Consider the following 21,151-nt stretch of genomic DNA (forward strand, 5'->3'; position numbering starts at 1 on the left):
AGATGTCGGCAGCTTCTGAGAGTAGCTCTTAACATTTGGCCAATCAACGGAGATAACCGCACGAGATCTCTGTTAGCCGAATGCCTAGTACCAAGTTGTTAACATGGCCTACAACTGCGGGTTAATTACGACGACGGAAGCGCGCGCACACTCTGTGCCTCTCTTACGATCGCCCACCTGACTCTCTCTCTTAGCCGATCGTTTCGGGCCGTTATCACCTGCCGAAGCGGTCGCAACGAGCGGGCCAAAAGGGTCGAACTGGGCTAAAATCTCACTCAGTTTTAGCGCGTTTTCTTCGGCGCGCCGTTGGCTATCTTCAAAAGCGACTTAGTTGCATTCGAATCGCGTTAGTTGTGGTTCAAACGGCGAGCGGTGCGCGTCTCTAGCAGATGGTTAATATAACGGCAAGAAGATATCCCTAGTTTTTCTAAGGACTTTGGCCCTGTTTTCCTTGAGTGATTGGGTTCCGAACGAAATACAAACCAGACCCTAATCTGAAGGCAATAAAGTTCGGTCGCGTCGGTGCTAAGCAAATAGTATTTTGTGATATCATCATAATGCCCAGAGTCGTGTGATAAGTGAATTAACTTGCTAACACAATTCACGTAGCCCATAAATGCTTTAAGTGTATTCCATAAACATTTTATAAACAGAAACTTTGATATAACACAATAACTTTGATATCACTAATGAAAATTGTGGCGAAATCTTGCTTTTGGAATATGACATCATTGCATTTTATTGGTGTGTTTTTATAATATCAATAGTGGTAGTCAAGCCTTGAAGAAGAATTTGTTGAAGGAATTTGCTTGATTGGCAAGTGAGGCATTTTAAGCTTATCTAATTTATGTTTTAATATTAAAATCACTTTTTTACTATCCTGATTTAATAACCCCTGGTCTTAATAAGTGTTTCGCTTCTTGTTTCAACAAACAATGGGAAACTTCCATTCGACGCTTGAACAGTTTCCACTTCCTCCGCCTCTTGACCATTTACAAACGGCCTTGACATTGAGAAGAAAACCATAAATTGTTTCTTGACTGGTCAGGCAAAGCAACACGAAAAATAATTGCTCCATTCATTTACCCGTAGAGATTCTAATCAGCAGCAAGAAAAGGCCCTCAAGATTAATCTTTGAAATACATCTTGATTCGCAATTCATAAATTACTGCCGAATGTATTTTTTTTTTTTTGTTTCTTAATAATTCCAAGCAAACAAAAAAAAGGTTTGGGCTTTTGTTTTCCATTTGTTTTCATTCTTTCAAGTCGGCACGTAGCTCGCTTCGAGCAACGAACCAAGTTTGTTTTGATTTCGTTTTTTTGTTTTGGTTGTGGCTTGTAACTAAAAATAGCTGGGAAAAGACTGGTTCGCCGGGCAAACCGGCTGACCATGGCTTGGAATTGGAGGTGTATTGGCAAGAACCCGGCTCAAAGTTCATGCGTGGGGGGTTTTCCCAGGGAGAAAACGGGAACACCAATTGGCCATCGTAACGCCGGACCTGAGATAAGCCGATTAAAAATCTTCCACTCCATCTCCGCTTTTGCCATGATTTTATCGCATTTCACTTGGTCGTTCGTTGCCTACCCCAACATACTATGTATATATGTATATGGCCAACAAAATGATCGAAAATGCGGTCAAGCAGCTGGCACAGCATCAGCTAATTGCTGTCAAAATAAGTGGAGATGCTCGCATAAAAAGGGTCTTAAATAAATCAAATCAAATTACAATAAACAAGCCCGATAATTATATGTAAAAACGTGAAGCGAAAAACACTTTGGGCATTATGCAACTTTTTACAAACGTGTGATTTGGTAGTACCTTTCCATACAGCAACAAAAACCACACAAAATTCCGAGGCAAAAAATTATAAAAGCAAACTTTGCATAACATCGTTTTCTGATTGATTGCCAGAGAAATTTCATGTTGGTAAAAAGAAATTGGACATCAAATAAATGAACAATAAAACTTAATCTGATTAACTTTAGTGAAGGGTAAAAAAAGGGACAACAGAATGCATTCAAAAAAAATGAAAGACTTGGGAAAATAATACCATTGGTTGTGAGTGTACAATTCTTTCAAGTGCTTAGTTTATATTTAAATAAAAAATATTTTAATTCAATAAGGTAACCTTACAGTGTAAATAATGAATAATTAATTAATTGGGAATTCTGTCCTTAGGTTTCGTCACCTAATGTTTTCATTGTTCTAGTTTCTCAAGATCTAAAATGTAAATTGTGTGGGGATCTCCAGATATCGTAGTCATTCAAGTGGAACAGAAACCCTACGTAGGCTCAAATGAAATATGAAAAAAGAATAAATAAATATCAATGAAGTCATCGAAAATGAAAAGAGTAAAATTACATTTCAAGGTGTATGTTTTCCGGGAATACCCCTGTGGGATTTTTATTGACAGCTCGAATCAAATCAAAGCCCTTAACCCATATGAGTAATCCGGCATTCCACGTGACTTTTGCACTTCAGAATCCAAGAGGCATGTTAATTAAAGTGATTGTACACTTGTCAAAAAGAAACAGACATCTATCCATTGACTCATATGGCATAAATACCGATCAGATACACTTAAGATTTGTAATTAGAAATAAGTGAGCATCCAACATCGAACAAATAATATTGAAAGTTGATTTATTGCTCAGTTGGCTGAGCCAAGACTCCATCACTAATTAATATTTTAGTTCCGGCTAGCAGCACAGTTTATTAAAAAATGTTATGGCTCATTAAGTGATTAGATCTTTTTAATACGATTTTAATTTTGGGGATTCTAACGTTGTTTTTGCTTTGACTTAAATAAAGTGCCATGTAGCTGGGTACTTAGTTCCTAATTAACGGAAGTGCGTTACGTCCTGTTGGCCCTTAAGGTACTCGCAGCACATAAATCTTTAAGATGCTTTAAGTGTTGCCAAAAAGAACGAAGTGGATAGACAATGAAGGCAGTTCGGTACATTTTTCATTGACTTACGTATGAATTCTCTATAAAAGTATTAAAGTAAGATTGAAATATAAACTTGAATAATACAAATAAATGAAACCGTTCTTAAACCAATTAATAAAGATAGTATTAATTTTATTTACTTGAAACAAACCAGTTGAATGTTGTAGTAAGCTCTATTTTGAAGTATAATTTCCGCATTTAGCACTCTGCCAAGAAAATTGAAGCATAAACACAACTTGATGTATATGAAAAATGTCTTGAGTCATTTCTTTCGTATTTTCCGCCTCGCAACCGTTTCTGCTTTTCTTTTGCTTTTCATAATTTATGCGCAGTTTTCTTTATGTGTGAGGCTCCAACGGACTTTGGCTTCTGGACAGCGCGCTGTAGCGGACGTGAGCTTTTGCCTATGTGTGTGTGCATGTGTATGTGTCTGTGTGTGTGTGTGTGTGTGTGCTTAAGGAACAGCGTGCTAATTAATTAAATTCGTACGTGCTTTGTGAGTGTGTGTGACCGTCTTGAGTTGAGCCGGCGATTCAACTTGCTGGCCATGTGCTGATAGGACCAAAAGCAATAGCCAACCAGTCTCGCCCAGCACCACAGAGCGTATGAGTGATATTTACAGTCGGGCCGTAAATCATACTTAACTTAATATACAATATATACCCTCATTATGTTTGCCCTTTTGGGCCATGTGCGTGCTCCATTCTTTCGGGCGACGAGGTCAATACAGGATGCCAGGCTAATGTGGTTATAGGGTTAGAGAATATTTCCATTGATTGCGTTTGGCAATAACAAGGAAAACATCATTTGTGTAATTGTTAGTGTTTATTAGACGAAATTCGATTAAGCAGGGAAATGAATATGGATTGAATGGAAATAACTAAAAGCTCTATAATAGAATCAATTTATTATAAAGGCATCAAAGTGCTGTGTTAATATGAAATAACACAACAAATGTTTAAATTTATAAAAATTCGTTTTTAAAAACGTTAAAATATTTTAACTCATTTAAACTTTATTAGACTCTTAACTTACCTTGAAACGGAGCAACGCCTTTCTTTTTGCCATATGCATACATCAGAATTGACTCCAATAAAAAATAATATAACATCTTTACCACCAGACCAATTCCTTTTATTAACAATCAACAAGACCATCTGCCAAGCAAGACAAATTCAATTAGGCAATAAGAAATATGTACTCCAATAAAACTCGAATTTAAATGCCGGAGTCACCACCAGCTGAATAAATACATATAATAACAATATTAAGTGTGATTGAAGCCACAATTTGTACTAATAATAGTCAATGTCTATTTCATACGTCCCATTTGCAGGCAATTTGTGGTAAAAATCAACAACAACTTCCGCATAACCATACAAAATAGCTCCAAAAATATTCAATAAAAGACAAGCGAAGCCAACAAAAAATAAAATCCAGCCAGCAACAATTGGGATAAAAACCAAAACAATAACCTCAAATTGAATGAGCGTAAGCCATAATTATGACCAAATGAGCCAGCCGACAACGACAACAACAACGCTAACAAAAACATCGAAAAGGCCAAGCAGATTCAACAGCAAAATGCCGGTTGTCAACAGCAGATTAGCAGAGTTAGGTCGGATAACAGTCCTCTTAACAGCGCTGCTGCAGTTTGTGAGCTACGCCAGTGGCTTGCAAACTGTAGGCGAATCAGCAGGTGAGTTGATGCAGCAAATATAAAAAATTTGAAAATTTTGGATTTTGGTTTAATACATATATATTTTTCTGATTAATAAAATATAAAATTATTTTGAATTATAATTGATAAGCCTATTTAAATTTTTTACGAGAGGGTTTTAGACAATATATTTGAAATTCATATTTTTAACCCTACTAAAGCAAGCTTTTTGTGACTTATTTGAAAATTACCCACGACTACCGTTTATGTCCATTAAACTTGAGGCCCATGTTAAGCGTCAGAAGCTTCACGTGGCAATTAACGCCCAGCGACCTTGGCCAAATTAATGCCTACATAAGCATTAACACCAAGCAAAACTGAAGTGTACATGCAAGTGTATTTCCTTTAGACAATGTAAACAGCGATTGCCACTCACATGCGAAAAATAAGTATCTGCCCACCTGGCATGTGAATTTGCGTAAGTCCGGCAAATAATCAAGCGAGTGCTTGATGGTTAAAACAAATGTCGGCTGGCAGGCGGGGAGGCAATCATAATAATGGCCATAACGAGCCAATAAACGATGCAGCCCAGTGCCGCTGCCCCCACCCCCTCTCTCACTCTCACACACACACACACACACACTCACTCGCCGAAAAGCAGTCAATAAAGGCGGCCTTAATGCTCAACTGACAGACATCCGCCTAACGGAGTTGGCTATATGTGCGATGTACGTGCAGCAGTCGTATATATTCGCAGTATAATTTATATGCCAAACAGCTGCTGACATCGCCCAGTCGTCTCCCTCTTCTCCTGGAAAAAAAGGGCAAAATATAAGGAATCCCAAACAGGATCTGGATGAGCCGTAGTCCCATATGCCTAGAGCTCATATTTCACTCCACATCCGAACTGTTGATTCATTCATGAATAATGTGTTTTCTTATTAAAGTGGTTTTAAAGACGGTGCTCTTATTGAACAGCATCTCAAAAGATATGCAACAAATTTTTGTAAACTGTACCTATAAATTATAAAGCAAAACATCTAAAAATGAGCAGGTAACATTTTGAGTGATTTATTAAACTAGATTGACAGCTCGCGAACTTCAGATTGTAATAAATTAAAAAGGTGTTAGGTGATGACAGAAATTACACGTACATTACGAAAATGAAATATCACATTTCTTTCATTTTCAAATATTGCTTCTTGGAAACTGAACAAGCTTATCAGCTTATCTGGTATTTAATCACAATTCCGTGTCGTAAAGTCAATTGTTTTTTAATGTGAGTGTATTTTTAGCAGTGATTTTCCGATTGCCTATGGCCATTGTTTTTATTGCTACGCGCTGTTGATTAGAACTACGAAATATTTTCCTTTTGTTAAACTTGGTTAAACCGTTTTCATGACCAGAAATCTTTATGGGCCTACGGCGGAGTCTATGAAGATTAAACGAACACTTGAAATATTCTATAGATTCGCCGACAATATCTAATAGCAAGCTCATGCTGAATCATTTCGCATTGGCAAAGGGAAAATTATAATCTCCACTACCTTATAGGCCAGGTTGTCCCGTTCATCCGGATCTTGAAGGCATTTTATGTGCACTTTATTGCCTTCTTGAATGCTTGTGCACTAATTTACATACAAGTGTCGACACTTGAAGATAATATTCATATAATTTTGCTACGGAATGTGAACCCAATTAAGCTGAAACTGTTGAAAGAAAATATTTATTAATAATTTCAGTAGACATAAGCTGACACATACTGTCAATTTAAAATAATTCATAAATTTTAAATAATAAAAAAAAAATGTAATATTTAACAATAATTTAATTTGGAATGCAATGCACACATTAAAAATATACCTGAAGAACCGGTTTGCCTTGTATTGTGAGAACTAAGTCATAACATCCATAGTAATTCTCACTTTCATTATTATTCGCACATGTCTACCAATATGTGATTCAGAGTTCAAGGCACCTGGGGCCAGACAATTAGCACACGTTGTGAACATTTATGAACTAATAATAGGTCTTTGAAATCAGTACATATGTGGGAATACCCAAGTGTGAAACTATGCCATGCATTCAATTAAGTGAGCTATAAATTGCAAATCTCAGGCGCGTGATAAGCCGCAAAAAAAAGACTAAAGAAAGTGTTTTGGTCTCAAACTGTTTGTATTTGTTCGGCTTTATTTGATTATGACCCCAATGTGAATTATATTTGCTAGAGATTAAGCAATTGTTTACTAGGGTGAACACGAACAAAGCTGAATAAGACCTTGAAGAAATTTTATCATGTTACAAATCATTTAGAAGAATATCCTTTTATGTTATTATCCTTTAAAATTGTACTTAGGCAAGCCCTTTGGGGATTGTGTTTTAAACTTCAATAAATGAATTCTTGCATTTTTTATTAATTTAGATGAGAATACCGTCTGCCTGTATCAGGAGTACAACACCACTTATCGAAAGGAGATTGGCGCAGTGTGGTTTGCCTCAAAGGATCCATGTTTGGTGTATTCCTGTGCAGCTGGTGTGGCCAAGGATCCACAGGCGCATATTGTGGTCACCCAAGTCGACTGCAATGAGTTCTACTGTGAAGTGGTAAGAGAGCACTAAGTTCCATATCTGCAATATTATCATCCTGTCCATGTGTATTTGCATCATTAGGGTTCCGAGCTGCGTACTGTCGAAGGCAGTTGCTGCGGGGAGTGTGTAAGGACTCACTGTCAACACAACCACACCCTGTACGCGGTGGGTGAATCATGGCACAATGATGCCGATTGCACGCTCATCGAATGTGGACGTCTGGATAATGGACAGATTGTAATGAATACATACAAGAGAAATTGTCCAGCTTTGACTGAAGATTGTCCAGCTTCAAGATTGGAGGAGCGAAACTGTTGTCCCTACTGTAGGCCTCTCCAAACGGCCAGGATTGAGGAGCTGCAGGATAATGTAGCGGAGAGCACAGATGATATTTGGACAGCCGAATGGTATCGGAACCATCCCTGCAATCGGGATTGTCAAGTGGGAGCCGAACCCATGACCTGTCGCTACAAGTTCGTGGTGGAATGGTACCAGACCTTTTCCAAAGCCTGCTACGATTGCCCACGGAATCTTACGGATTGCTCCCGACCACATTGTGTCATGGGCGATGGTTTAGAGCGAAGTATCACCGTGGTCAATCGGATGATGCCCGGACCAGCGATTGAAGTCTGTGAGGGCGATGAAATAGTGGTCGATGTAAAGAATCATTTGTTGGGTGAGAGCACATCGATTCACTGGCATGGTCTGCACCAGAAGAAGACCCCCTATATGGATGGTGTACCTCACATCACTCAGTGTCCAATTACTCCACATGCGACCTTCAGGTATTCCTTTCCAGCCGATCTCTCTGGCACTCACTTCTGGCACTCGCACACTGGCATGCAGCGAGGTGATGGAGTTTTCGGTGCCTTGATCATCCGCAAACCAAAGACAGCCGAACCACACGGAGGACTCTACGACTTTGACCTCAGCGAGCATGTGATGATTGTCCAGGATTGGATACACGACACGGGTGCCAGCATATTTTCCTATCATCATCACTCCCGAGGTGATAATAAGCCCCACAACCTGCTCGTTAACGGCAAGGGACGTTACTACAATCGCATTTGGGCGGAAGCGAAGCAAGCTCATCGCAGAGCTGAGGAGAGAACTACCCAACCCGTGGAACCATTGCCCAAGTCCCAGGTGGACTTCGTTCAGACACTACCGAGACAAGCTCGATTGGCTATAACTAATAGCACCAAACTATTTCCCGTGAATTCCCGCCAAAAGAGGGGTAATTTAAATGAGATACCCTTGGAACTAGTGCCCCATCAGATTTACACAGTGCGAAGAGGTTTTCGTTACCGCTTCAGGATTATAAATGCGGAATATCTGAACTGTCCGATTGTGGTTTCTATTGACGGTCATAACTTCACAGCCATAAACTCGGATGGCTTTGATATTGAGGCAATGGACGTGGGCTCTATAGTTACCTATTCCGGTGAGCGATTTGATTTTGTGCTGAATGCCAATCTCGAGGTGGGAAACTATTGGATTCGACTTAAGGGTTTGATGGACTGCAGCGAAGTCTTTACCTCCGCCTTTCAAGTGGCCATCCTTCGCTATGAGGGAGCTCCAGATGAAGAGCCTACTGCGGAATTGAGTTACGGCCACAAGGCTGAGGGCATTGAACTGAATGTGATGAACCGTGGTCCTGGTTATCCGGACACCAAAACCGTTGCAGAAATGAGGGCTCTGCCCATCTATGATCATGTCTCGGGCATCGATCACGATACACTGAAACCGGAAGCGGACTACAAGTTCTTTATGTACTACGATTTTTATACTAAGAATAACCCAGACTTTCACGATAAAGATCTTTATGCCATGGACATGGAGATGACTCAGCAGAACCGCCTGTACACCCCTCAACTGAATCATATTACCTTAAAGTTTCCTTCGCTAGCAATGCTACCTTCCAGAAGTCAGCTAAAGGACTCGGACTTCTGTAACGAAACGAGCTTAATGGATCAGGGTATCGATTGTCGCCAGGAGTTCTGCAAGTGTCATCATGTGCTGCAGGTACCATTGGGCGCCGTGGTCGAGATGATCATCGTGGATGAGGGATTCCAATACTATGCCAATCATCCCTTTCATTTGCATGGAAACGCTTTCAGAGTCATGGGATTGGAGCGTTTGGGCGAGAACGTCACCGTTGAAATGGTTAGTAACTTCCTCAAAAAAAATGAAAAATATGTACTTAACTTGTAATTATTATCTCCTTAAGATAAAACAATTGGATCAGTTCAATCTACTCAAGCGGAATCTGGACAATCCCCCCGTGAAGGACACAGTTACTATTCCAGATGGAGGCTATACCATCATAAGATTCGAGGCCTCTAATCCGGGCTATTGGCTCTTCCATTGCCACATCGAATTCCATGCCGAGATCGGTATGGCTCTGGTCTTCAAAGTGGGTAACGACGATCAAATGGTCCCGGTGCCAGAGAACTTTCCCACCTGCGGAGATTACAATCCAGACTTGAGATCTGATGAAGGAACTACGGAAGATTCGGGATCCAGCAAGCCCATAACAGCTACTCCCCCAAATACAGATGGCGGTGGATCAGGTCTGGAACCCACATTGATTACATTGATGATAAGTTTTATGCTAGTGAAACTCTATCGATAAGAGCAGGCCTTCAAAAGAGAGCACAATCCAAACTTGCCAAACGAAATTTAGAGATTATTTATTGAAGATTGGGAAAGATCGTGTAGATCAAATTGATTTTGATTGATGTAGAAATATATTTGTTGTCCGGCACCTGTACATATTCCACACATATACATATATTCGCATCGTTGTAGCATAAGCATCTGTGATTGTCTAAGAAAATGTTTAAATAAGTCATTTAAATAAATATATAAATGTTTTTGTAAGATTTTTGGTGTTTATAATCATGAGTGTACAATTTGCATGCTCTCAAAGATATATATTGAAAATTAAATTTTAACTTTAATATATATAAAGAACGTAAAATAAATCTGATGTAAATGTTCCTAATTATTGCAACAATATATTAGGCAAATTCTACAAGTTTATAATGAGGAACCCAGTCGAAAGATTGATATGTCGTCAGGTGGCTGGAGATCAGCTGAACCAGCCAACGCCCTCGTCGTCGATGGCTGCCTTATCTGGTCGCTACTGGCAACAGCTGGTGGCGGTCATGTTGTCGTCTTTTCCAACTCAAAGTATCAGGAATGGACAGGGACCTGATCTTCACCCGTTGACCCGGTGAAGATAGCCGAAATTATGGCGATGTTATTGCAATTCGAATAAAGTCATTATATTAAATGCGCTGGACATCTGGAAGCGGTGCATCTGGTGGTGTTATATAAGAGCAGCCACCTACTAGCTTAACATCAGACAGAGTTAGTCACTCATCACATCACAATCCAAGCCACCTAAACCCCAAATACTTAACCCCAAACAAAAATGTTTGACTGGACCGGTAAGAATGTTGTCTACGTGGGCAGCTTCAGCGGCATTGGATGGCAGATGATGATGCAGCTGATGCAGAAGGACATCAAGATGATGGGCATTATGCATCGCATGGAGAACGTTGAGATGATGAAGAAGCTGCAGGCCATTAATCCGTCCGTGAAAGTGGTCTTCATGCAAATGAACCTCATGGAAAGGATGTCGATCGACCAGGCGATGAAGAAAATGGGCCAAATGATGGGCCACATTGATGTGATGATCAATGGCGAGGGTGTCCTGCTCGACAAGGATGTGGAGACTACGATGGGCATGAATCTGGTAAGGAATAGATAATTAAATTATTGATTGGTATCTCAACTAATAGTTCCTTCCTTCAGACTGGCATGATCCACTCGACCATGATGGCCATGCCCTACATGGACAAGACACAGATGGGCATGGGTGGCATGGTGGTTAACATGTCCTCTGTCTATGGCCTGGAACCAGCGCCCGCATTTGCCGTCTACGCCGCTGCCATGCACGGCATCCTCGGATTCACCCGCTCCATGGGCGACAAAATGATCTACCAGAAGACCGGCGTCATGTTCATGGCCATGTGCCCCGGACTCACCAACAGCGAGATGATGATGAACCTGCGCGACAACGTTACCTGGCACCACTCCGAGTCCATGGTGGAGGCCATCGAGAGCGCCAAGCGCCAAATGCCCGAGGAGGCAGCCATGCAAATGATCCACGCGATGGAGATGATGAAGAACGGCAGCATGTGGATTGTCAACATGGGCCACCTGAAGGAGGTTATGCCCACGATGCACTGGCAGATGTAAATGGCTTAGTTGAGCGATTATTAAATGTGTGTGTTATGTTTAATCATTTGAAAAATATATGGAAATATTAGGCCTCGCAGTTGGTTTCCTGTTTTATCCTAGCAACCATTTACAAATATTTCTTATCAGCAAGTATTGTATAACGATTCCGTGTAGAGAGTAGAACTGAAAACTAACAAAATTTGTGTTTCCATTGATGTCGTCTTACTACCAATAAATATTTTTATATAGGTATTGGTTCAAAATTTGCAACTTAACAATGCCGAATTATACGTTTCCATATACGAGTCGATGCATTAGCTGTGGCGTCGAAGTTTCCACAAAAGGATGCCTATTCAAAATTTCTCAAAACGAGGTTCAGGACAAACTGAATTCTTGTGGCTTGGAGGACGTTACCTCAAATGCCCCGACCTCAAAACTAAGCAATCCTCAAAAACGGCATAGTCAAATAAAAAGGAAAAGGAATAGTTCTCACAGAAAGCTAATTAATGGCTTTAAATTGTCTCCGAAAAAACCATTCACTCCGTTTGTAAAGAAACAAATTTTATTGATGTCTTCAGAGCCCTCTCTCTATAAGGCTGTCATTCTAAGAGAGATGATCAGGTTAGGAAGAAAACCGAATCGAAAGTTCGAAAAGGCTGCGAGAAATGCTGTATTTCCGGGTAAGTAATTATAATGCAATTAAAACTTATTATAGCGGAAACTTTTATTCTTAGGCATCTGACGTACGATATTGGAACAGCATTCCAACCTTGCATAGTAGAGATGAAAGATGTAACAGAGGCGCCTTCTTTTGAGAACGAAGTCCCCATCATTGGAATCATTTGCAATGAATGTAGATGAAATGGGAACATACAGAAGAAGAATCAATGGAAATTAAAGTCTTTCATCAGAATCATTGACTATTATAAATAAAATATCTAACATATATAAAAAAATATTTATTGAGCTATTGTCTTATACTGTGTACAAGAGCTCTCAATTAAATTGAATAGGAAAATAAAGACCTGTGTGAGGTGTATTTACATTGTAAATACCAGAAATGGCAGCTTATTGTAAATTATTATCATTATTATCACATGGCAAAATCTGTATGATTACAGCATAACGTATTTTTCAAATTAAGTATTGGAACTATTACTGCAATTGTTTCCCTCAATCCGCCGATTGAGCTCAGCATCGAACTCAGCATCATTGAAGCCGATGTTTCGACGGAAGAACTCATCGAGTATTTTAGCTTGGCACTGGCCTACCTCCATCGCGGCTCGCCAATCCGCGACATTCTGAGGAATTTTCTGACCCTCCATCTTAGCATACACCGGTTCCAGGGGACAGTTGTAATGACGCGAGTCGGCCCTCACGTTCCTGGCCGTGTTGATTACATGGTAGCACACGGCACACTCGAACTTCTCAAAGAGGGATGCTTCCGGAGAAGAATCACCCATGTGGTACTGGCGCGTGACAAGGTTGTGGAGCAGCTTTTTGTTGGAAATGGGGTTGCGCCGATTTAGTTTGTGTTGGCGGTACGAATCGTACAGCTCTTGGTTATCCGCCAACTTATTGAGATACTTTACCAATGCCTGAGGATTTTGAAAGTCGTTTACAAAAATTGCAGATTTATTATTCGGTTCCCAGTCCTGCAATGTTTGTGGAATGTAATTAGAAATTGTGAAAATTATATTTGGAATATGAACTTACTTTTATGGTGGGTGAGCCAAAGTAAATTGGAATTACTCCCATTATCAAAGGACGCCAAAACTTTTCGGTAATATAATCCGGACAGGCAGCGTTCTCAATGGCAATCATGAACTTGTATTCGGACAGGAAACGAAGCAACTCCGGTGAATATAGATTATTCAAGTAATCCTTCTGCAAGCTAAAACAAAATCAATGGACATTGAACAATTTTTACGATTCGATTGCAAATTAAATATTAGTTTTTCCCAGCTCGACATGAAGTGCATCTGCATTTTGCGCTGCTATCTTGCTCAGAATCGTTGGAACTATTTTGAGACTCCATTATAGAATCGTCATCACAGAAAGTATGTTCTTCTACATTGTTATGATTTCCCTGGTGACAGCAGCATTCTCTGGGTGCGATTCGTTGGTTAGAAACGTTGCCCATTTGAGGATTGCAATGGCGACATGGCAGGGAGCCGTACAACTGCACCCAGCACTCTGCACAACAGATCTTGGGAAGCTCGTTGGCACTTGGTGATGTCATGATGGCAAAGGAATTTTAGAAGGATAGTGTTTCAAGTGATGTAGTATGTGTGTTTGTTATGAGTGAGTAAAATGTTTGCGATTATAAATAGGACACAAATGGAGTAGCCTACTTGCCTCTCTGGCAGATCTCTGTTCCGCAGGCAGCTGCCGTAGGAATCGATCGGAAGATGTTTCATCAGTTCCTTTACGTAGTCCTCCCTTCCAGACATTGTGTCGCAGTCGCTTTGGAGGAACACCACCGATGTGGATGGACGGTATCCGTACCTCGACTTGCCGCCAAACGTAACGTAGTAATCCTTCGAGGTGAGCGCCTCGCCACTGGGCAAGTACATCGTAGTCAGCGGCAAGTTGCTGTAGCGGCTAAACGTGGATGTGAAGTGGAAGTGGCGAAGGAACTCTTTATTTGACACAAAAGGGGTGTTCCTTGGTGATTCTTCATGCAGCAGGGCCCAGACTTGCTGCTTGCTCCGAGGCAGGGGAAAGTCTCCCGTCTTTATGTTTGAGCCGTAAAAAAGGACGCCCTATGAAAAATTTAAGAGTCTCCATTATTCTTATATCAAATTACAGTGAATCTACAATTACATATCTTACTGAAGCAAGCGAATTTATCTGTAGTTCTATGCATTTCTCAGTTAGAATCAGTCCTAAGCTATGTTTATAAATTATTCACAGAACAATGGCACAGTATATCAAATAATTTGAGCCCTACATTATTATTATCCCCAATCCAATTCTTATCATTCTGCCGGATGTGAAACAAAAAGAAATCTATACTTTTGGCATTTGAAACGAACCCGGGCCAATGGACGGCGGCTCCGCTTGTTGGTGATGCGGCAAGTATGAATCCCGCACTGGCGTTGCTCGTCGTAATTCCAGGACATATCCCTGGACCACCAGACCAGCTCCACAGGACTGTTGAACTGGGTGTTGTCATAGATCATCATATTTTCCGACCAGAAGAACAATACGGTCGCCCCAACCAGAAGCAGCGCAACCAGTGCAATCCCGTAACGTTGTGCCAGTCGCATGATTATCTTTGTAGTTCTTAGTAGCTAGATAATCAAAATTATTCGCTGCACAACTTCGAAAAGATTCAAAAAGCCGGTGCCCCGCAATTTCGCTCGAGTGCCCCAATTTCAACTGTCAGTCGTCAGCTGATTTAGCTCCGATGCAGTGTTGGGTAACGTGTGTATTTTGGAGACACGACTTGCACGATACGATTGTATGCCATGGAATTGAATTAACATTTTTATTTAAAAAATAAAAGAGTTTAATATAATTAAAAAACTATAATTATAATTCAACTTAAATTTCCTTTTAATTTTATATTTTTTGTTCTAGATTTTAAAATTAGATTAATTAAATAAACTAAGCATATACCACTATTTTTATTTTCTGTTAAAATTATTGACTTACATATTTTAATTTCGAGCAGCAGTGAGCGCTTGACCGTTTCCAGCCCTGGCCAGCTGCCATCCAGTCCGCCGCTGTTTTACAACACTGCACTTCGTCATAATATTGTTCCACTTACAATTGCTCAATTAAGCGACCGCAGAAGCAACAGAAACACCCATAGATCAAACGAAATGTGCCCATTCTAAGGCTAGAGAACAGCCAACGAAAGTGGACTTATTGCGGAGCGACCAAAATGCAACATCTGGCAAGAAAGGCAGACGAGAGAAGGTAGAAAACAAACATTGACATAACACGTCAACGATTGGGAGCAGGTGAAACACCGGGGAAACCATACGGTGCGGCACTCTAAACGCAGAGCATGTGTTATGGCCACGACAAGATCCGCCGGAGGTGCCGCCACGTCCGTTGATACTGGACCGGCATCAGGGAACTCGGGTATCAGAAAGCTATCGACGGCTGGTGGCGGTGGAGTCGCCGGAGGAGTGGCGCCCAGCTGGCAGAGCTGCTACTACTGCACCCGGGAGCACTTCAAGAGCATCAGCGACTTCGTCAAGTGAGTGCCGTCCAAATCTTTCCATATAATAGAAATTTGAGCAGCCTTACGAGTCAATACCATTTTTATCTTAACTTTATATGCATATATGAGTTGAAACGATAAATGCCAGGTAAATTGCACAGATAGGTAGAAATAATTAAAATTGTATAGCTACAGACGAACTCACAAACGAGATGTAACGTTGAGATTTTCTAAAAGTGCGACCGGAAAACAATATAACTTCTTTCTGTGTAACTGTGGAATTTTAAAGATAATTGAATGGGTTGCACATTCAATTGGAATTTAGCAGAATATTGAATCATTAATGTTACTCAGATCTTTTAAAGCTTTTTTAATAAATGCTCTCATTACGCATTACAGTCACCTGCGAAATCGTCACTGTACCCGGGAGGGTGGCTCATTCGTGTGCCGCTATGGCTTCAATGGAGTATGTGCCTCGCTTCCACTGGACGGAGTCTCAGATCGCGACTACGACGCTCATGTCGCCAAGTACCATGTCAATCAGCACACGCGCGAAATGCCTCCCGAATGGGGAGTCTACTCGGCGGCCCAAAACCTGCCAGCGGTGCTCAACGATCCCTCGCGAGGAAAGCAGACCAATCTGTTTACCAAAAAGTGGGGCGAGCATTTTGTGGAACGGAGTCATGTGCCTCCATCACCCCGATTGCCAGATATAACCCATGCGGATTTTTCCGTGTATCTGGGCAGCATAGGGAAGCGATATCGTTGGCATGAGCGGCGGCAGCAGCAACTGGAGCGTGATAAACCGCTGGAGAATGGAGCACAAGGAGCACCTGGACCGGGAAGTGGTGGTCAGACACCAACACACTTGAGTTCAGTGCCCGAGATCTTTTTGAAATCGCAGCTGCAGCTTCATCACCCGGCAACCTTTAAGCAGGTATTTCCTAATTATATGCAAACATCGGCTTCCAGTCCGGAAAGTCATCAGCAAACTGGGCGTCAGCTGCAGGAACAGCTAAGTCACTACCTGGACATGGTGGAAGTTAAAATAGCGCAACAGGTATCGCAGAAATCGGCTGCGTTCTTTCATGCCATGACCACGCAGCATGCTATCTTGGCTGAGATGGAGCAGGCGGCAGACCAAGTACGTCAGTTGAGGGCAGCTTTAGCCGAACTCCACAGCCACTCGGTTGTAGACAGCTTCAAAGTGCTGCGTTTCGCCCAAAGAAGACAGCACTATAACCTCACACTAGACAAACTCCGACTGATGGCCACCGTACACAAGACGCAACCGATGCTGCAGCTCCTACTGGGCACCCAGGACTATGTGGCAGCCTTGGATTTGATAGGCACCACGCAGGAAATACTTTCCGCCGAACTCCTTGGCATTCACTGCTTTAAGCACCTGCCTATGCAGCTCAGTGAAATGGAGAAGCTTATTGACAAAATGCTTACCACGGAATTCGAACGATATGCTGCCGCCGATCTAAATCGACCGTTAACGGATGCCCTCCGGGAAACCGACAGCGTTTGCGCCGAGGAGGATAAACTCGTAGCTATTGTGATGGGCCTGTTGCGCAAGCAGAACTTCTCCTTTGTCCAGGCTTACCAACAAGAAGCTATCGCCACCATTCGAGCCATCATAAAACAGCTGCTGATTGAGGTGTTGGCGCGGAGTGACAGCGATCAGGAGATCAGTTTAACGGGCCACGGAGAGCAGGCTTTAGAGCTCACCCTTCCCGAATGGATTGCCCTGCTCCAGCGTTCCAGCCAAGCTTTGGTTTCCATTCTCGAAAGAATTAAAACTGTAGTCGGTATAATGCAGCAAACAGCGGACGCAGCTGTGGGAGCCCAGGACGCAGTGAATCTGATAGATTCAGAAGCCTTTTTGAGTCCTGGACACCATGAGCAACTAAAAAACCAATTGCAACAACTCCTTCAAGCCGTCTGCCACTACTGCCATGAGCGTTGTGCCAACATTGTGTCCCCTCAGAGCCTGGAACGGAGCTCAGCTAGTGAGCAAGAGCTTTTCCAACTGTCTGAGATTGTGGATCAGTTTGGCGAGACAACAAGGAGCATTTGTGGAGTGGCCAGTGTGCCCCTGCAGCTGGCCCTCAAAGTCCAAGCCTCCCGATACGCTCAACGATTCCATTCCGAACGAAAGCAGAAGTTGTCCTTACTCCTGGATCAGGAGCGATGGCGCCAAGTAGACATTCCCCACGAGTTTCAGAGAATAATCGAACGTATGGCCGCCGGGGACTATGCCAAACCGGAGATGGGCAATCTGATAAGCAATGGAACAGGCAACCCAGTCCTCTTGGTGGAAGGAAAACAACCGTACACGTTGGTCAGCGCTTCCCTAATGCTCATCCGAATGTTGTATGAGTACGGTTGTAGTGCTCATCGGTTGCCATTGTTAGCCAGCTATCACGCCAGGAATGTAGTGGACCTGCTGCGCTGCTTCAACTCAAGAAGCTGCCAACTGATTATCGGAGCAGGAGCAATGCGAGTGGCTGGGCTAAAAACCATAACGAGCACCAACCTGGCTCTGGTTTCGCGAGCACTGCAACTAGTTCTTTGGCTACTGCCCAAACTTAAAGAGCATTTCCAAGCGATGAGCGGATACGAAACCATCGAGCGGGACTACCAGGGTCACATCAAGGAGATCGAGAATAAGATACACGGAATTGTATCCGAGAGATTGGCAGCTCAACTGGATGCCTGGGAAGCCAGACCACCTATACCTTCTCAGACATTCCGTCACATCTCGCGTCACCTGGTGAAACTTCACGAGGCCATTGCCGGAGTGCTGCCGGAGGCACAGATACACGAAATCTACGGCGTTGTTCATCGAAACTTTAAAGACAAGCTGCGGGAACAACTGCTCAAGTTGAATGTGAACAACAATGGGGGTCCGCAGCACGGGGTGGTGACATCAGAGCTGACCTTCTACATGGAGACGCTGCGCACACTGAAAGCCCTGCCCGCCGAGCAGCTAGACAACGGGATTCTGGAGGAGATCTGGCTCTACTGAGCATTCCGAAGTATTCCATATGGTTGCCGCGGAAATCCTCCGACCGCCCAGCCGCCTAGTTCGTCAACATTGTTTGTTATCCTTGTTTTATTTATACAATACCGATTGTCGCGTCCATTCAGTCTATCTTGTTTGCCACTGTACATTGCTTGTACTTTTATGCTCCGCCCTATAGCAAAAGAAAATTGGAAATGTATCTCTTTTGTTGCGTACTTTTTTAACACTTAAGCTTAAAGTCAGTGAAAGGCTTATGATTAAAGAACAGAAAATAATCAACAAATTTCAATGCGTACATTGGCGGTAAAAGATTCACTTGTTCCTTTTCTTAGTATTATTGTCGTTAGCTGGATTTCTCATCGAAATGGTAATAGATTATTTTTATTTAAATGTTTAATCAGATGACAACCAATAAATAAAGGAAATTCAAAACCAAAGTTATTATTATGTATATTCAAATGCATGCCACTTAGGGGTGAAACTAACGGTCAGTTTGATATCGGCCAGAGTTGCCACTGTGTCGCAGTTGCCAGTAGCAACCGTTTTAAGTGCAAAACAAACCGCAGTAGTTTAGTTAATTCCCTTTTCCTGCGATGCGCTTGCCGCTAATCTTTCACAGCCTGCACCAGCGTCTTCAAAAAATGTTTGTAAAGAGAAACGAAGGCGGCGAGACTGCCACGCCCAGCATTCAGGACATCGCCGGTCGACTGGCGGAGGAGCAGCAGCGGCTTCGCCAACTGGAGGCCACAACGACTCCCAAAGAGCGGACAGTTCTTGTCTTGGGAAGCAAGTGTGTGGTAAGCAAGGGATGCAACTTATAAAACAACTTAAAATTATATTTCAAAAATGTTATTATACACTAAACATCTACATACCCTTCCTAAAATTTCGGAGTGAAACAATATAGATAGAGGAAAATAATTAAATCGATTTAAACTAATTTTATAATAGCTAATAGCTAGGTCTTTAAAACACACAAGCTATTTATATATTTTAAAAATTTAAATATTTGCTTATCAAAAATATTTTACGTTTTAATATTTAAGGGTAAGACGACGGCCATTAATAAGTTCTTTGACCGCGAGGAACATGCAACGCGTCCAACTCTAGCACTGGAGTACAGCTTTGGACGACGGATTGGCAGCGGAAAGTCACCGCAGGTGATGAATGTATGGGAACTGGGCTCCCTGGACAATGCAGAGCAATTGCTGGAAGTACCCATGCGGACACATGGTCTGCAGCAACTAGCCGTCGTCCTAATGCTAGATCTCTCCCAGCCACAGCGATTTTGGACGGACTTGGAGTGCGCATACAAGGGACTGAGGGATACGGCGCAACAGATGATGGAAAAGGTAACACCGGAGCTCAGGGAAATCCTCGAACAGCGAACAGTGGACCGAGTGGGTCAGCAAAACAAAGATGTGGAGAAACTAGACCCACTGCCCTTTCCAGTTATTATTGTCGGTGGGAAGTACGATGTGTTTTCTGGTTTCGATCCTGTTATCAGGAAGCACACCTGTCGCTGCTTGCGATCGATGGCCCACCTCATAGGTGGCGCATTGCTGTTCTATTCCCAGAAGATGCCCAAGCTGGCCAAGGTCCTGAGGGACACCATTAACCACTTGGGATTTGGCAGTCCTGCTCATCCATTCCGCTCTCATGTCGTGGACTTCAATGAACCACTGTGCATTTGGTTTGGAACGGACAGTTGGACGAAAATTGGTGATACTGGCGCCCAAAGTGTGGAGCGAATCGGAGCCACATTCGGAGTGGAAGTACCCCAGCTGCAGCTGGAGAAGCAGAAGCTACAAGAAACCACCGATCCAGCCAAAGACCCTGGTTTCAAGGAGTCCCTCATCGATGAGATGCGATCGCAGAAAAACGAGGAACTTGCAGGATTAATGAGGGATGTCCTGCTGCGCGGAAAGTTCGAAAGTGTTCAAACTTGATAAGCTGTTGGAATTATGCAATGTGTACCTCAAAGTATTATAATAAATCCAAAACAAAACTGTCATTAGATATTGTGAATATTCAGAAAGCTGTACTTTTAGTGTCAGGAGCTCATTTTAGGTCTAAAAGTAAAAATTCAAAAAAAAAAAAAAACGAAGCATTCAACTTATCAATTCATTACCACAGCTTGATAAGCCTTAGTCAAAAAATATGCCCCAACCTGTCGCTTCCAAGGCTCGTGTCATAAAAATTCTCAATCGAATTGGAGCCCAAGGCATTCTAACCGAAGTCCGTGTGCAGCTGGTCGATCAACCCAAGATGCAATTCATGCGCACAGTCAAGGGACCTGTGCGCCTGGGAGATATCGTGGATTTCGAGGACACTGAGTTGACCTGGCAATCTTCGAGCAGGAGCAACAGCAACTTTGATGATATATGCTAAAAATTCACGAAGATCATAGGAACTAATCGTTGAATGCTGAGCGCCATTTAAATAAAATGGAGAAAAAACACCATATAGTAGAAGAACTACTGCTTTCA

At 42.2% G+C, this 21,151-nt stretch overlaps 7 protein-coding genes across 9 annotated transcripts; 6 read left to right on the top strand and 1 right to left on the bottom strand.

The window, feature by feature from the left end:
* Positions 1-355: 355 nt before the first annotated feature.
* LOC6611807 (laccase-2) lies at positions 356-10,086 on the top strand. 2 transcript variants are annotated; one of them, XM_002036293.2, is made up of 5 exons: positions 356-744; positions 4,291-4,653; positions 7,037-7,218; positions 7,285-9,369; positions 9,434-10,086. In XM_002036293.2, exons 2-5 carry the CDS (start codon positions 4,440-4,442, stop codon positions 9,836-9,838), a joined length of 2,886 nt encoding a protein of 961 aa, XP_002036329.2. In that variant the 5' UTR covers positions 356-744; positions 4,291-4,439; the 3' UTR covers positions 9,839-10,086. The 2 variants fall into 2 exon arrangements, with proteins under 2 accessions (XP_002036329.2, XP_032574353.1); XM_032718462.1 differs by having other exon boundaries at positions 363-392.
* A 493-nt stretch (positions 10,087-10,579) lies between these two features.
* On the top strand, positions 10,580-11,551 carry LOC6611808 (fat body protein 2). Its single transcript, XM_002036294.2, has 2 exons — positions 10,580-10,966; positions 11,026-11,551. Exons 1-2 carry the CDS (start codon positions 10,643-10,645, stop codon positions 11,470-11,472), a joined length of 771 nt encoding a protein of 256 aa, XP_002036330.1. The 5' UTR covers positions 10,580-10,642; the 3' UTR covers positions 11,473-11,551.
* Positions 11,552-11,643: 92 nt separating this feature from the next.
* On the top strand, positions 11,644-12,525 carry LOC116801059. The gene is made up of 2 exons (XM_032718487.1): positions 11,644-12,134; positions 12,189-12,525. Exons 1-2 carry the CDS (start codon positions 11,732-11,734, stop codon positions 12,194-12,196), a joined length of 411 nt encoding a protein of 136 aa, XP_032574378.1. The 5' UTR covers positions 11,644-11,731; the 3' UTR covers positions 12,197-12,525.
* Positions 12,401-14,824, bottom strand: LOC6611809 (alpha-(1,3)-fucosyltransferase B). Of its 2 annotated transcripts, none has more exons than XM_032718469.1 (4): positions 14,493-14,824; positions 13,813-14,219; positions 13,171-13,348; positions 12,401-13,109 (listed from the first exon to the last, which is right to left on the bottom strand). In XM_032718469.1, exons 1-4 carry the CDS (start codon positions 14,724-14,726, stop codon positions 12,594-12,596), a joined length of 1,335 nt encoding a protein of 444 aa, XP_032574360.1. In that variant the 5' UTR covers positions 14,727-14,824; the 3' UTR covers positions 12,401-12,593. The 2 variants fall into 2 exon arrangements, with proteins under 2 accessions (XP_032574360.1, XP_032574362.1); XM_032718471.1 differs by having other exon boundaries at positions 14,473-14,530.
* A 374-nt stretch (positions 14,825-15,198) lies between these two features.
* LOC6611810 (vacuolar protein sorting-associated protein 54) lies at positions 15,199-18,945 on the top strand. The gene is made up of 2 exons (XM_002036296.2): positions 15,199-15,667; positions 16,031-18,945. The coding sequence occupies exons 1-2, from the start codon at positions 15,480-15,482 to the stop codon at positions 18,663-18,665; spliced, it is 2,823 nt and encodes a 940-aa protein (XP_002036332.1). The 5' UTR covers positions 15,199-15,479; the 3' UTR covers positions 18,666-18,945.
* A 268-nt stretch (positions 18,946-19,213) lies between these two features.
* Positions 19,214-20,676, top strand: LOC6611811 (cytoplasmic dynein 2 light intermediate chain 1). The gene is made up of 2 exons (XM_002036297.2): positions 19,214-19,459; positions 19,709-20,676. The coding sequence occupies exons 1-2, from the start codon at positions 19,256-19,258 to the stop codon at positions 20,609-20,611; spliced, it is 1,107 nt and encodes a 368-aa protein (XP_002036333.1). The 5' UTR covers positions 19,214-19,255; the 3' UTR covers positions 20,612-20,676.
* Positions 20,677-20,693: 17 nt separating this feature from the next.
* LOC6611812 (40S ribosomal protein S28) lies at positions 20,694-21,139 on the top strand. The gene has a single exon (XM_002036298.2). The coding sequence runs from the start codon at positions 20,823-20,825 to the stop codon at positions 21,051-21,053; it is 231 nt and encodes a 76-aa protein (XP_002036334.1). The 5' UTR covers positions 20,694-20,822; the 3' UTR covers positions 21,054-21,139.
* Positions 21,140-21,151: the final 12 nt, after the last annotated feature.

Source organism: Drosophila sechellia, chromosome 2L (genome assembly GCF_004382195.2).
Source record: "Drosophila sechellia strain sech25 chromosome 2L, ASM438219v1, whole genome shotgun sequence".
NCBI classification, from domain to species: Eukaryota; Metazoa; Arthropoda; class Insecta; order Diptera; family Drosophilidae; genus Drosophila; species Drosophila sechellia.

Coding starts and splice junctions, on each gene's coding strand:
- LOC6611807 (XM_002036293.2), top strand. CDS start 4,440: ATGAGCGTAAGCCATAATTATGACCAAATGAGCCAGCCGACAACGACA. Junction 4,654..7,036: donor AACTGTAGGCGAATCAGCAG/GTGAGTTGATGC, acceptor TTATTAATTTAG/ATGAGAATACCGTCTGCCTG. Junction 9,370..9,433: donor AGAACGTCACCGTTGAAATG/GTTAGTAACTTC, acceptor TATCTCCTTAAG/ATAAAACAATTGGATCAGTT.
- LOC6611808 (XM_002036294.2), top strand. CDS start 10,643: ATGTTTGACTGGACCGGTAAGAATGTTGTCTACGTGGGCAGCTTCAGC. Junction 10,967..11,025: donor CTACGATGGGCATGAATCTG/GTAAGGAATAGA, acceptor TCCTTCCTTCAG/ACTGGCATGATCCACTCGAC.
- LOC116801059 (XM_032718487.1), top strand. CDS start 11,732: ATGCCGAATTATACGTTTCCATATACGAGTCGATGCATTAGCTGTGGC.
- LOC6611809 (XM_032718469.1), bottom strand. CDS start 14,726: ATGCGACTGGCACAACGTTACGGGATTGCACTGGTTGCGCTGCTTCTG. Junction 14,220..14,492: donor GCCGCCGTCCATTGGCCCGG/GTTCGTTTCAAA, acceptor AATTTTTCATAG/GGCGTCCTTTTTTACGGCTC. Junction 13,349..13,812: donor AACAGAGATCTGCCAGAGAG/GCAAGTAGGCTA, acceptor ATTTTGTTTTAG/CTTGCAGAAGGATTACTTGA.
- LOC6611810 (XM_002036296.2), top strand. CDS start 15,480: ATGGCCACGACAAGATCCGCCGGAGGTGCCGCCACGTCCGTTGATACT. Junction 15,668..16,030: donor AGCATCAGCGACTTCGTCAA/GTGAGTGCCGTC, acceptor TACGCATTACAG/TCACCTGCGAAATCGTCACT.
- LOC6611811 (XM_002036297.2), top strand. CDS start 19,256: ATGCGCTTGCCGCTAATCTTTCACAGCCTGCACCAGCGTCTTCAAAAA. Junction 19,460..19,708: donor TCTTGGGAAGCAAGTGTGTG/GTAAGCAAGGGA, acceptor TTAATATTTAAG/GGTAAGACGACGGCCATTAA.
- LOC6611812 (XM_002036298.2), top strand. CDS start 20,823: ATGCCCCAACCTGTCGCTTCCAAGGCTCGTGTCATAAAAATTCTCAAT.